A 12,954-nucleotide genomic window follows, 5' to 3' on the forward strand; every position below is an offset into this window, starting at 1 on the left:
GTGCCTGGGCGGACGGCGCACGGAGGTGAGTGTGCTCGTCCTCAGAACGTGCCCCGTGAGTCCACAGGGGGGCGCCGTGCGTGACTCACAGGCTCGGGACAGAAAGCAGCTCAGAGCCGGTGTCAGGGATCCCACTCTGGAACTAAGACAAATGAAATGTCAGGATCCGGCCGGGCGCGGTGGCTCAAGCCTGTAATCCCAGCACTTTGGGAGGCCGAGACGGGCGGATCACAAGGTCAGGAGATCGAGACCATCCTGGCTAACCCGGTGAAACCCCGTCTCTACTAAAAAATACAAAAAACTAGCCGGGCGCGGTGGTGGCGCCTGTAGTCCCAGCTACTCGGGAGGCTGAGGCAGGAGAATGGCGTGAACCCGGGAGGCGGAGCTTGCAGTGAGCTGAGATCCGGCCACTGCACTCCAGCCTGGGCGACAGAGCGAGACTCCGTCTCAAACAAAAAAAAAAAAAAAAAGAAATGTCAGGATCCAAGAGGCACCTGACACCTTCGTGTTTGAACTCAATTGATTAGCAAAAAAAAAACTGGCAAGCAAAAATTGCCTACTTTTACAGTGTACAACATGATGGGTTTTTGTTTTGTTTTGTTTTGTTTGAGATGGAGTCTCGCTCTGTCACCCAGGCTGGAGTGCAGTCGTGTGATCTCAGCTCACTGCAACCTCCGCCTACCAGGTTCCAGCAATTCTTCTGCCTCAGCCTCCCTAGTAGCTGGGATTACAGGTGCAAGTCATCATACCCGGCTCATTTTTGTATTTTTAGTAGAGATGGGGTTTCACCATGTTGGCCAGGCTGGTCTCGAACTCCTGACCTCAGGTGATCCACCAGCCTCAGCCTTCCAAAGCGCTGGGATTATAGGCGTGAGCCACCCCGCCCGGCCACAACATGATGTTTTGATACACATCTACCCCGTGGGATGGCTAAAGCAAGCTAATTAACATATGCATTACTTTATACTTGTTTTGTGTGGTGGGAACACTTAGGACCTACTCTTAGCAATTTTCAAGGATACAATATATTGTTATTAACTATAGTAGCCATGATGTGCAGTACACATCTTTTGAACTTATTCCTCCTAATTGGAAGTTCAGGTCCTTCAACCAACATCTCCCCACTCCTCACACTCCCAGCCTCTGCTACCCCTATTCTACTCTCTGCTCCTATGAGAACTCACTTGATTTCTTATTTTCCCCAGATGAGCTCTCCAAGCTCTTATCAGGCAGAGGGAAACTTCGTATGAGACTCTTTGTAAAAGCCTTTGTGGCCAGGATGCCATTTTCAGCAGAGTTGATAAAGGTTTACACAGACACTGCCTCTGTTCTACCCTGCAGAACAGTCGTAAGAAACTCAGCAGCCAGGCCCCTCCTCAAAACAAGTGAAGCCTGATTTGTGAGGGGTGGCCACCATCACCTGTACCTATGATTGTTTAGGCTTCAAGGTAATTCTGGTACATACCTGGGGCTGGAAACCACCATGTCTAGATTTTGTTGCAGAGAGGTTGGCTTGCATTTTAATGGTCTTTACTGGGCGTCTGTCAAGTCAGACAAGCATTGCTTGTCACGTGGCGATGGAGTTGGGCTGGATGTGCCCACAGCGCATTTGGATCTTACATAATTGGGGTTACCGGGATTCTCAATGGGGGTGCCAACAGCATTTTGGGTACAACTCTGATGCAATGAATTGATTAGAATCAATTCAGATAGCCAAAGTGTTCAATCATGGAGTAAGTGTCTGTCACTTTTGAAGGAATTGATCTTTTGACCTTTCAGAATTAGCCATATTCTGGCACCTTGAACCGGCACCCCACCTCCCTGCAGCTGCTCCATCCCAAATACGTGCCAGTAGCTTCTTCCTAATGATGAAAACTCAAAAGGCCCTTCAACTTCCCCAAGTGGCAAAGGTATCTCACCGCCGAATCCACACACAAACACGCTGACACACTAGTCGAGGTCAAAGTGACACAGAGTCAGAGAGTCACCTTGAATGACCTCACATCCTATTTCAATCACTGGGGCTGGAGTCTGGAAGCCAAGGGGCCAGGAATCACCTCCTTCCTGCAGGTGCTCCTCTCTGCTTTAGAAGATGGGCTTCCTCTCAGGTAGAGCGTGTGTGCGCGTGCATGCATCTGTCGGTGCATGTGTGTGAGCATGTGTGTGCGCCTATGCGTGTACGGGTGTGTGTGCGCGCGCGTGTGTGTGTTCTGGGGCCGGGAAAAGAGCCTAATCATGACAGCTGGGATGAGCAAATAATTGTTTATACACTTTTAATGTAATTCTCTGCAGGATTCAACTCTAAAAAAGCTCAAAACTGGAAACAACTGATTAGTTGTAGAAGTGTTCACGCAGCTGCCCACGCATCCAGCTAAAGTTTGATTTTCGGAGTTTATCAGTAAGAAACGTGTTTCTGCAAATGGGATGTTTATATGCTTCCATGGGAAAATACAGCTAATTCTGAAAGGTCAAAAGATCACTTCCTTCAAAAGCGATAGGCACTTATTCCATGATTAAACGCTTTGGCTATCTGAATTGATTCTAATGAAATGCACCCTTACCACTCCTTCAAAATCAGCTTCATTCAAAACCCTTTGCCCAAAGGTTATTTGGGAGTTTTCAAAAGGAACACAACATCAACATTTTAAGGCAGTTGGAATTGCCAACAGCTGCCTTTGCTTTGAAGTAAATGAGGTTTGACAGCGGCAGTGAAATGCTGTGTGTGCTGGTTGTAAAATCATTCCCGAATTCCACTCTACCTTTCCTTAAGAAGTTGAAAAAACACGTATATTTACCTACAAAGGAGCAATTCACAATAGCTCAAATACTGGTGCCATCAGCATATACACTTTTAAAGCTAACATATTGCTCGGAGGACTGCAGCTGGGAGCTGATTTGAAAGGACAATGGAGATTAATACTAGCGACAACCCCTAAGCTGAGGTGCTGACGTCTGGCTGAGGATGATGGCGTTACAAACTCACACTCTGCACTCTGAAAGCATCTAACAGCAGATTCATGAGCACAGATACACAGCTGCTACCGGCTCCCTCTGTGTTTTTTTCTTTTGAGGTTTTTTTCTTCTTTTATAAATGATGCCAAATTAAGAGCAAATATTATGCACACAATGTCAGTCATTTCTTAAACGTAGGGAGAGGATTTTTTTCCTAGTTTAACACGTTCTCTCTGGACCCCTAAGGTTTGCAGATCTTAACTTTTGTTAGTAAGTTCAGTACATTCACCCGGTATCCAAGGGGATACATGGATATCCCAAAGACTTATGATAAAGTAACAGCATTAATCTAAGTAGACACTGAACTAAGAAATCCACATATTCAGAAAGAACACATGACACCTGGGCCAAAGACCTCGGGAAGCAGTGGCCACATGTTTCTCTCGACAGGAAAACAGGCTTTATCATGTGCCCATCAATGCATGCTTACGCCATGTCTGTCGTGTGCCGCGTGTGCTGAGAACCACCAGGGGTATCACGCATGCGGCACTGGGTGCTTTAATCACATGAGGAAAACCCAGTGCCAAAGGCTGGTGTTGGCATGAGTGAGTCCAGCCTGCCCTTTTCTGGGTTCATTCTTCAGGAGCCCCCAAGGCAATGAACTAACCCCAAAACAAGGAACATCTTTTTCTGTTAGACACAGGCCAGTGATTCTCCCCAGGAGCTAACATCAAGCATCGAAGATCATGGTAAAAGGCCCCAGTCAAAAACCTCTCAAGGAGGAGGAGATGTTGTAGGTGGTCCCATTGCAAAGGGGATGCGAGGATTTCCAGGATCTTTTACAGAAGAGGGGACACAGCCCAGCCAGAACCTGCCCAGGTTTCAAGAGCACGGTCTTCCCACTCCAACCTCGGTCCTGAAAACACAAGATACACTGGTGGGGAATTGCAGAGTGGTGCTGGGATAGACACATTTTGTCAAAAAAGATGAAGCGATTTTACAGAGCTGACTGCTAGATAAAGAGATCAGATCCAGCCTGGCCCCCACGCCACCCCGTCATCTGTGATCACTACCCTGCCCCTGTCTCCTGCCACCTGCAAAGTCCAGCCCTTTCTTCTCCTCCCTCAAGCTCTGGAATTACAGAAAATATGGAAAAGAAAGAGAAAAGATCAAGTAAAAGGAGGCTTCCTGCAAAAACACCTTCATCCTGTTTCCTGGCCCAATCTTTCGTAACCTTAGCTGCCTTCCTGTCAGAGATATTTAGACGGTCAGAGAGGCAATGCCATCCCAGTTTTATTTTACGTCATCGCTGGCAAGGAGAAATAGCAATGAGAAATGAAATGATATTTTTAAACTTCCAGATAGAACTTCAAAAGTACTTTTGAACTCCAACGGGTATGCTGCTTGGCCTTTTTAGCTTTGAGAAGTGCAGAATGCTATTGACAAAGACGTCACCTCCATAAATAAGAAAAGGAGTGATGGACAATTTCATACTCCCACTTTCAGTACTTGAGTTACATAATTACCTCCAGAATTGCAGCTGACATGCCTTCAGAGACAGAGCTGTTCACCACCGCAAAGCAATTCTTCACCACCGCATGCAAATCTTCTTGGGGCATCTCTCCAATCAATCGAACCCCAGCGGCCCTGAAACACAAAGCAGGAAGAGGGGCTCTAATTCCAAGAATCTCATGGGTAGGCAGCTGGGAGGAGGAGAGATGACAGTTTGGGTGTAATACTTTAGATCAGCAAGTAAGCATTGTTGCCCAAGCGTTCAGCCGGGAGAACTATACTGGGGTGGAAATCCTTACAGCTCATGTCCTTGACAAGGGAGTGGGGGGAGTTGCTTAACATGTCTGCTTTTGTTTTCAGTACGCTCAATAAAGACACCTGCTCTCAAGGGCTGGGAGAGTCAGAGATAAGGTTTGTGCCATTTTCTCTGTATGATTTAGAAAACATTTTTCTAATAATTCAACTTTTTTTCAAATAATTTTTAAAAATACTAATAAGATAATAGGAATAGAAATAATAGAAACAGGCCAGGTGCAGTGGCTCACACCTGTAGTCCCAGCACTTTGGGAGGCCAAGGCAGGTGGATTACCTGAGATCAGGAGTTCAAGACCAGCCTAGCGAACATGGCGAAACCCCATCTCTACTAAAAATACAAATATTAGCCAGGCGTGGTGGTGTGTACCTGTAATCCCAGCTACTTGGGAGGCTGAGGCAGGAGAATTGCTTGAACCCGGGAGGCGGAGATTGCAGTGAGCTGAGATTTTGCCACTGCGCTCCAGCCTGGGTGACAGAGCACGACTCGGTCTCAAAAAAGAAAAAAAGAAAAAAGAATGGAAATAGAAATACTAAATAGTGACGATAATGTCACAAAAGCCCTGTTCCCAGCACACAGCATTGACAGCTATTTTGTCATAGACATTTTGCCTTGTTCTATTTTTTCACCACACAATGTAAATCTTCACCTTTCTTTGATCTTCCCAGTCCCCACCACTGGCCACCACTCTCACGGCTCTGCCATGCCTCCCTTCCCTGAGCAGGTGATACTTTTGCACACATGCGTCTGCACCTAGGAGCAATCTGAAGATCCCTGATTATAGATGGGGAAAAAACCAGTCTTTGTCAGTGCCCTTGGTGGTTGGTGTGGCCAACGAGTCTGGCTGGAATCCCGGGGGCTGTGAGAACACCACTTTACAGGGGGCTGACCCAAATGAGACCCACATCCTTCTGGTCTGCTCATTCCCATCGCCCCACTTACAACGCAGACTGATGACACAGCTCTAAAGCCACCACGTCACCTTCAGAACGGGAGCCACAGGCCGAGGAAGGCAGGACAGAGACAAGCGCCAAATCCCTGAGGTCTCCGTGAAGCCTCCACTTTGCTCCCTGACTGACCACCCTCAGACTTGTCGATGTGGGCAATGAAACCTCAATGTGTTCAAGCCTGTGCTGTTGGGTTCCCGGCTGACAAACGCAACTTATAACCAACACTCCAACAAATTGCTCCCCAGACAGGCTGTGACAAAGGGGAAATACCCCTCCATTCTTCCAAACCTTTGAGACTTTAAATCTTTCCATTTTGGCCAATGTGATCAGTTAAAAATTATAATCACAAAGTGGTTTTTATTGGCATTTCCCTGGGCAAATACTGGTGCCTAGGATGCCATGGGCTCGCTGGGAGCATGCACCACACGAGGAAACACTTGGAAACTGCTTGGAATAGTGTCTGGGACTGGATAAATGTGAGTTCAGGTAACTCAGGGGCCACTCAGGCTTCCCGTTCTACAAAATGACTGGTCTCCACCAACTCTTACCTTCTCACTTTGGCTTTTACTTCCCTGGTAAACACTGGATCGACCTGAAAAGAGACAAAGATAAATGTCAGCGGTCGCCGCCTGCTAGTGGCACTGCCAGCCGGCCAGCACAGGCCAGGCCAAAGCCCTGGTGCCAGCATGGCACGGGCCCCGGTCTGCGGCCATGGGGGTGTCCTCGCGGCTGCTGTGCGCGGTGACCATGGGGGCCCCGGGCTTGGGCAAGGGCACCGTGTCATCGCGCATCACCAAACACTTGGAGCTGAAGCACCTCTCCAGCGAGGACCTGCTCCAGTACAACATGCTGTGGGGCACAGAAATTGGCGTGTTACCTGTTCTCACTCATAAGTGGGAGCGGAACAATGAGAACACATGGACGCAGGGAGGGGAACATCACACACCGAAGCCTGCTGGGAGGTCGGGGGCTGGAGGGGGGGTAATGTTAGGAGAAATACCTAATGTGAATGACGGGTTGATGGGTACAGTAAACCAACATGGCACATAGATAGGTATGTAACAAACCTGCATGTTGTGCACCTGTACCCCAGAACTTAAAGTATATATAAATATAGAAAGAAAGAAAAAAAGAAAGGAAGACAGAGAGAGAGAGAGAAAGAAAAGAAAGAGAGAGAGAGAGAAAGAGAGAAAGAGAGAAAGAAAGAGAGAAAGAAAGAAAGAAAGAAAGAAAGAAAGAAAGAAAGAAAGAAAGAAAGAAAGAAAGAAAAGAAAAGAAAGAAAGAAAAGAAAAGAAAAGAAAAGAAATTGGCATGTTAGCCAAGGCTTTCATTGACCAAGAGAAACTCATTCCAGATTACGTCATCTCAGCTGACCCTTCAGGAGCTGCAAAATCTCACCTAGTCCAGCTGTTGGATGGTTTTCCAAGGACACTTTCACAGGCAGAAGCCCCAGATAGAGCAGATCAGATCGACACAGTGATTAACCTGAATGTGTCCTTTTAGGTCATTAAACAACGCCTTACTGCTCGCTGGATTCATCCCGCCAGCGGCCGAGTCTACAACACTGAATTCAACCCTCCCAAAACTGTGGGCACTGATGCTCTTACAGGGAGCCTCTCATTCAGCGTGAGGATGATAAACCAGAGACGGTTATCGAGAGACTACCGGCTTAGGAAGCCAAACAAAGCCAGTCCTGGAATATTACCAGAAAAAAAGAGGTGTTGGAAACATTCTCCGGAATAGGAACCAACAAGATTTGGCCCTCTGGTGATGCTTTCCTACAAACTAAAGTTCCTCAAACAAGCCAGAAAGCTTCAGTTACTCCATGAGGAAAAATGTGTGGCACTATTAGTAGTAAGATGGGCACACCTCATAGTCCTTGCATTTAGAAGCTGTTTTTCCTAAGACTTCCAGTATGTATGAATTCTTTGAAAACTATATGACTTTTGTTTCTGCTGATTTTATTCTGGATGCTAAGGATGTGCCAAACGAGTCACACGCTAAGATTCACCCTTTGAAATCACGTAGTATGTTTTATGCAGCTATCTTCAAAAACGTCAGTGATGCCTGAACTTTTAAAACATCTGTTAGAGCAAAATTAAAAGAGCGTTTGGTAGTAATCTTTTTGTTCAGTTAATAAGTGGTTGATAAAGTTTCCGTATTTTCCTGGAAAAGTTAAAAAAAAGTTACATGCCATTGGGGGAAAATGGGTGATCAGAAATGTTTGCACAGATTGATGGCAAAAAAGACATTTCCAGCATTGTGGAACATGGTGGGACACTACATAAAATTCCAGAAAGAAAAGCAACTGGGTTTACAGATCTGTTGTAAGACACAAATTCTCTGCTACTAAGAAATGTATATGCTAACCATACATGCTGTATTTATTTTGTTGTTAAGCATACTTTCAGTTTACTCAGAATTTTCAATTTGCTACAAAAATGTATCATTAGCATATAGAAAAATATTATTTTAAGATGACTTGTTTCCTTTGAAAATACGTATGTACCGAGGGTTATGATTTATGTCAGAAATTGACATTATAAGTCCTTGGAAAAGCACCAAAGTTGAATGAATTTTCAACAAAATGTAATTAAAATCTGTATGTTTTCAGATGTGACTCAGGTTAAGAAATGTGTTTTAGGATCTACTTGCCGGTTTCTCTTTTTGATCCAAATGTAGGATCTGCCCTGATAAATAACAAGTTATGGTACCACCCCCTGCCAAAAAAAAAAAAAAAAGAGAAAAGAAAAAAGAAAACCCGCGGCACTATGGAAATAAAGTAAGCGCGCACTGTCGTGAGTAAATAGATGAGAGATGCCTGGGAAATGCTCCCTTGGCATAAATAGCAATCAATCATAATTAGTAAACAGGTGTGCCAATAAAAAGAACGTACACAATAGGTTAACAAGGACCAGGAAAGTGAGTGAGTTTCCTGAAGGAGTTCTTTGTTCCTGATCAAATAAATCGATACCTGTGAGCATTCACTGCCACCTTATTTTAAGGGGAAAGAAACTTTGTTGGTGTCATCTGAGAAGCCATTTAAAAACTGGAATGTGGGCCGGGCGCAGGGACTCACGCCTATAATCCCAGCACTTTGGGAGGCCGAGGTGGGTGGATCATGAGATCAGGAGATCGAAACTACCCTGGCCAACATGGTGAAACCCCGTCTCTACTAAAATACAAAAAATCAGCCGGGCATGGTGGCGGGCGCCTGTAGCCCCAGCTACTCAGGAGGCTGAGGCAGGAGAATGGTGTGAACCCAGGAGGTGGAAGTTGCAGGGAGCCAAGATTGCGACCACTGCACTCCAGCCTGGGGGGCAGAGCGAGACTCCGTATCAAAACAACAACAAACAAACAAACAAACAAAATTGGAATCTAAAGTGATTCCTGAGTGGGGCAGCAAGGACGGTTGCTGACGTGCTGTGTGGTCTGGTAGAAGTGGGGCAGTATGAGAGGTGGAGGAAATGCGCGATGGCGTCTTCCATGGCGTATTTACTCTTGACTTGGTGCCAAATCAAATAAAACAAACCCTCGTACAAGCTGTTATTAATTGCCTTTAAAAATCCGTTCCATTTTTTCCCAGGTACTTAAAATACAAGTGCCAGTAAGTAGTTCTTATGTATTTTGAGGGAAAAATTTTATTTTCCTTTTCTTCTGATATTTTAAAAATTCACCAAGCCTTCAAGATGAACCAAAGTTTCTTAAAAGAATTATAGTAAACACTTCATTCTTTATAAAACTTTTTATAGTGCCTTATTTGAATGTTAATCGTATGTGCTTTCTAAAAATGTTGTGAACTACCAAACTTATGGATTATTGCTAGGTTATCAGGCATACATTAGTCTTTATCAGAATAAAATGCAATTTCATAACCGCGGCTATTACTTTGTCTTTGGTCCTTCACAGGGCCTGCTCCAGCCCACCTTCCTTCCTGCTGCCTGATGTCTCAACGGCTTCTGAATGACTGTGTTTTAATAAATGATCTTAAAACAGTAAAAAAAAAAAAAAAAAAAAAAAAAAAAAAAAAAAAGATACATGTTAGCAAAAGCCTGAAATGAGGCTAAGTCTCCAGCGAATTACATCGAATGGCAGCAGAGCCAGACTCAACAATTCAGAGAGGGAAAAAAGTGGTAGGAAATGGTACTATGAGCCCAGCTATTAAATAATAAAAATAGTAAAAAAAAAAAAAAAAAAAAAAAAAACAGAGAGAGAGAGAGCGGGCATGGTGGCTCAAGCCTGCAATCCAGCACTTTGGGAGGCCGAGGAGGGGATCACGTGATCAGGAGTTCGAGACCCACCTGCTGGCCAACATGGTGAAAGCCTGTCTCTACTAAAAATACAAAAACTGGCCGGGCGTGGTAACGAGTACCTGTAATCCCAGCTACTCGGGAAGTTGAAGAATCACTTGAACCAGGGGTGGAGGTTGCAGTGAGCTGAGATTGCAGCATTGCACTCTAGCCTGGGTGACAGAGCAAAACTCTTGTCTCAAAAAAGAGAAAGAAGACAGAGAATGTTCCAAAGAATACACATAGGCTCTGGTTAGGAGCCTGTATGGTTACACCCGAGTGTGGCGAGTGAGACCCCTTCAGCCAACTTAAGGTCTTGAGACAGAGTCGTTTTCAGAAATGGGACAATTGGACAACAACCGAATTTTGCAGTGAAAGTGTTGCTTAAATGATGCAGAAGGATTTTGTCATAAAATCATTCAGGCAGAATAGGCTGGAATCCTTAGGAAGTCTATGACTAAAGGTCTGACCATATCAAAATATCTTTTAACAGGATGACTTCTCAGAAACAGTTGGAAAGGCCAGGACCTGATCACCAGCTGATGAATGAGTAATCGTGACGTCCCTGTCCATACAAAGGAGTGCCACTCAGCCATGACAAGGAAGTGCTGACTTAAGCCACAACAAGGGTGAGCTTGGGAAACACGATGCCACATGAGTTACACCAGGCAGAAAAGACCACAGAGTATATGATTCCATGTCTATGAAATGGCCGGAGCAGGCAAATCATAGAGACAGAAAGTAGATTAGCGGTTACCCAGGGGTTGCTTAGGATCTAATTAGGGGTGATTGGGGTGAGGGGGAAATGGGAAGTGACTGCTTAATGGATAGAGGGTATCCTTTTGGGGTGAGAAAAATATTCAGGAATGAGATAGGCGTGATGGTTGCACAACTTTGTGAATAGACTAAAGCCCACTGGCTTGTGCACTCTAAAATGATGAATTTCGTGGCATGTGAATTCCACCTCAACTTTTTAAAGGCCAGGGGCAGCCTTTGCATTAATCACAACCTAACATCCTCCAGTCCCAACTTGACTCCTACTTTAGAACAGGTGCTTTGGGGCAGGGACTGTGTTCCGTCCTGTTGCATCCCTGAGGGCTAATAACACACTTGTTGAATTCACGCAAAAATTAATGGCAACATATTCAAACTTATTGCTCCTCAGAGATAGGCCACAAGTTTTTAAGCAAACTCGTAGTGGATAGTGTATGTTTGGAGGCCAGAAAGAGGCAGCACCAGACTGAGGGGACTCCGGATACAGAGGGCCAGGGTCAAGGCCCCCCCAGGCACCAAACTAGCCTCATGCACATTAACGGACCTCTCCGCGTGTCAGTTTGCTCATCTGTCCAGGGAGAACTCTAGAACCTTGGGATTGCTCGGAGGAGTAAATGACTTAGAAGACGTGAAGTGCGGAGCCTGTATTCACATTCAGGCCCACTCCAGGGGCTGAATTTGTAAAACTATGCTCTGCTGCCTCTCTGCTTGCTATTAGAACTGTGCCTGGGACACAGTAACTGCTATACGTGTTGCAGAAGAAAAAAGTCAAATGTCAAAGTCTTATTAGAAAAATACTGGAAGAAAATAATAATGAGAGCTACAGAGAGCACCACCAATACAAAATAATCCATAAGCTTAATCTCACATATATATATGTATATAGTACATAATATGTAATATATTATTGTATGTATATGCACATATTATATGTATATGTGTACCTATATAAGATATAATATATATATACATATTAGAAATGGGGTCTGATGGTTACAATCTGTGTCCCCACCCAAATCTCCTGTTAAATTGTAATCCCCAGTGTTGGAGGTGGGGCCTGGTAGGAGGTGATTGGATCACGGGGGTGGTTTCTAACAATTTAGCTCCATCCCCCAGTGTTGTCTCGTGATGGGGTTCTCAGGAGATCTGGCTGTTTAAAAGGGTGTGGCACCTCCAGCCTCGAGCTCTTCCTCCTGACCCAGACACGTAAGACGCGCGCCTACTTCCCCTTCGCCTTCCGCTGTGATTGAAAGTTTCCTGAGGCATTCCCTGGCTGTGCTTCTTGTACAGCCTGAGGAACTGGAGACAATTAAACCTGTTTTCTTTATAAATTACCCAGTCTCAGGTAGTTCTTTATAGCAGTGTGAGAACTAATACAGGGTCTCACTATGTGGCCCAGGCTGGTCTCGAACTCCTGGGCTCAAGCGATCCTCCTGCCTTAGCCTCCCAAACTGCTGGGATTACAAGCATGAGCCACTGTACTCGGCCAAGCTTAATCTCAAATGTGTACTTTTTTTTTTTTTTTTTTAGTAGAGACAGAGTTTCACCATATTGGCCAGGCTGGTCTCAAACTCCTGACCTTAAGTGATCCACCCACCTTGGCCTCCCAAAGTGCTGGGATTACAGGTGTGAGCCGCTGCACCCAGCCTCAAGTGTGTACTTTTTTGATTAACTACACATCTGAGATTAAGCGGCACTGCCACACCTCTGAACACTCCAGAACTGGGAAGTAGAGAGAAGCTCCCTGATTGCCTGAAAGGAACCCCTGTGTTCCCAAGGGCAGCCGCCACACTCCTCACCACCAGAAACCTCGCCATGACACGACCTCGTCTCGTGCAACCTCGTCTTGTGCAATGACCTCATCTTGTGCAACGACCTGGCCTCAGGTAAGTTTGCTTACTGAGGTACTGAGAGGGCCTTCCTAGCGTGCTGCTTCACCTTTTCCAGCCACTCAGGACAAAGCTGCAGTATATAGTTACCATATCTGGCTCATCCAACAGCAAAGTCTTCAACAAAACAACCAACACCCACGCCTTTCCTGGTCTTATCGACAATGAATAGAATTTTAAAACACTGAAAAAATATTCCTCAATGTACGCAAGTGTAACACAAAATTCTAAGCATTTATTGAAAGATACAGGCAGAGGGTCTAAACGCATTTTG

The 12,954-nt window shown here is 45.2% G+C and overlaps 1 protein-coding gene and 1 pseudogene across 7 annotated transcripts in view; one reads left to right on the forward strand and one right to left on the reverse strand.

Annotated features, from left to right (window-relative positions):
* Nucleotides 1-12,954, reverse strand: part of LOC105493276 (glycosyltransferase 1 domain containing 1) — a 124,402-nt gene that overhangs the window by 32,933 nt on the left and 78,515 nt on the right. For all 7 annotated transcript variants that reach the window (XR_011608663.1, XM_011760814.3, XM_071070800.1 and 4 more), the window contains 2 exons: nt 6,276-6,319; nt 4,479-4,599 (listed from right to left, as the gene is read on the reverse strand). Coding sequence is in view for 6 of the 7 variants with exons in the window: in XM_011760814.3 (XP_011759116.2) it covers nt 4,479-4,599; nt 6,276-6,319 (165 nt within the window). In the remaining variant the exon portion in view is untranslated. The remainder of the gene's footprint in view (nt 1-4,478; nt 4,600-6,275; nt 6,320-12,954) is intronic.
* On the forward strand, nt 7,005-8,099 carry LOC105493268 (GTP:AMP phosphotransferase AK3, mitochondrial pseudogene; annotated as a pseudogene).

The sequence above is a fragment of the Macaca nemestrina genome, chromosome 10 (assembly GCF_043159975.1).
Source record: "Macaca nemestrina isolate mMacNem1 chromosome 10, mMacNem.hap1, whole genome shotgun sequence".
NCBI classification, from domain to species: Eukaryota; Metazoa; Chordata; class Mammalia; order Primates; family Cercopithecidae; genus Macaca; species Macaca nemestrina.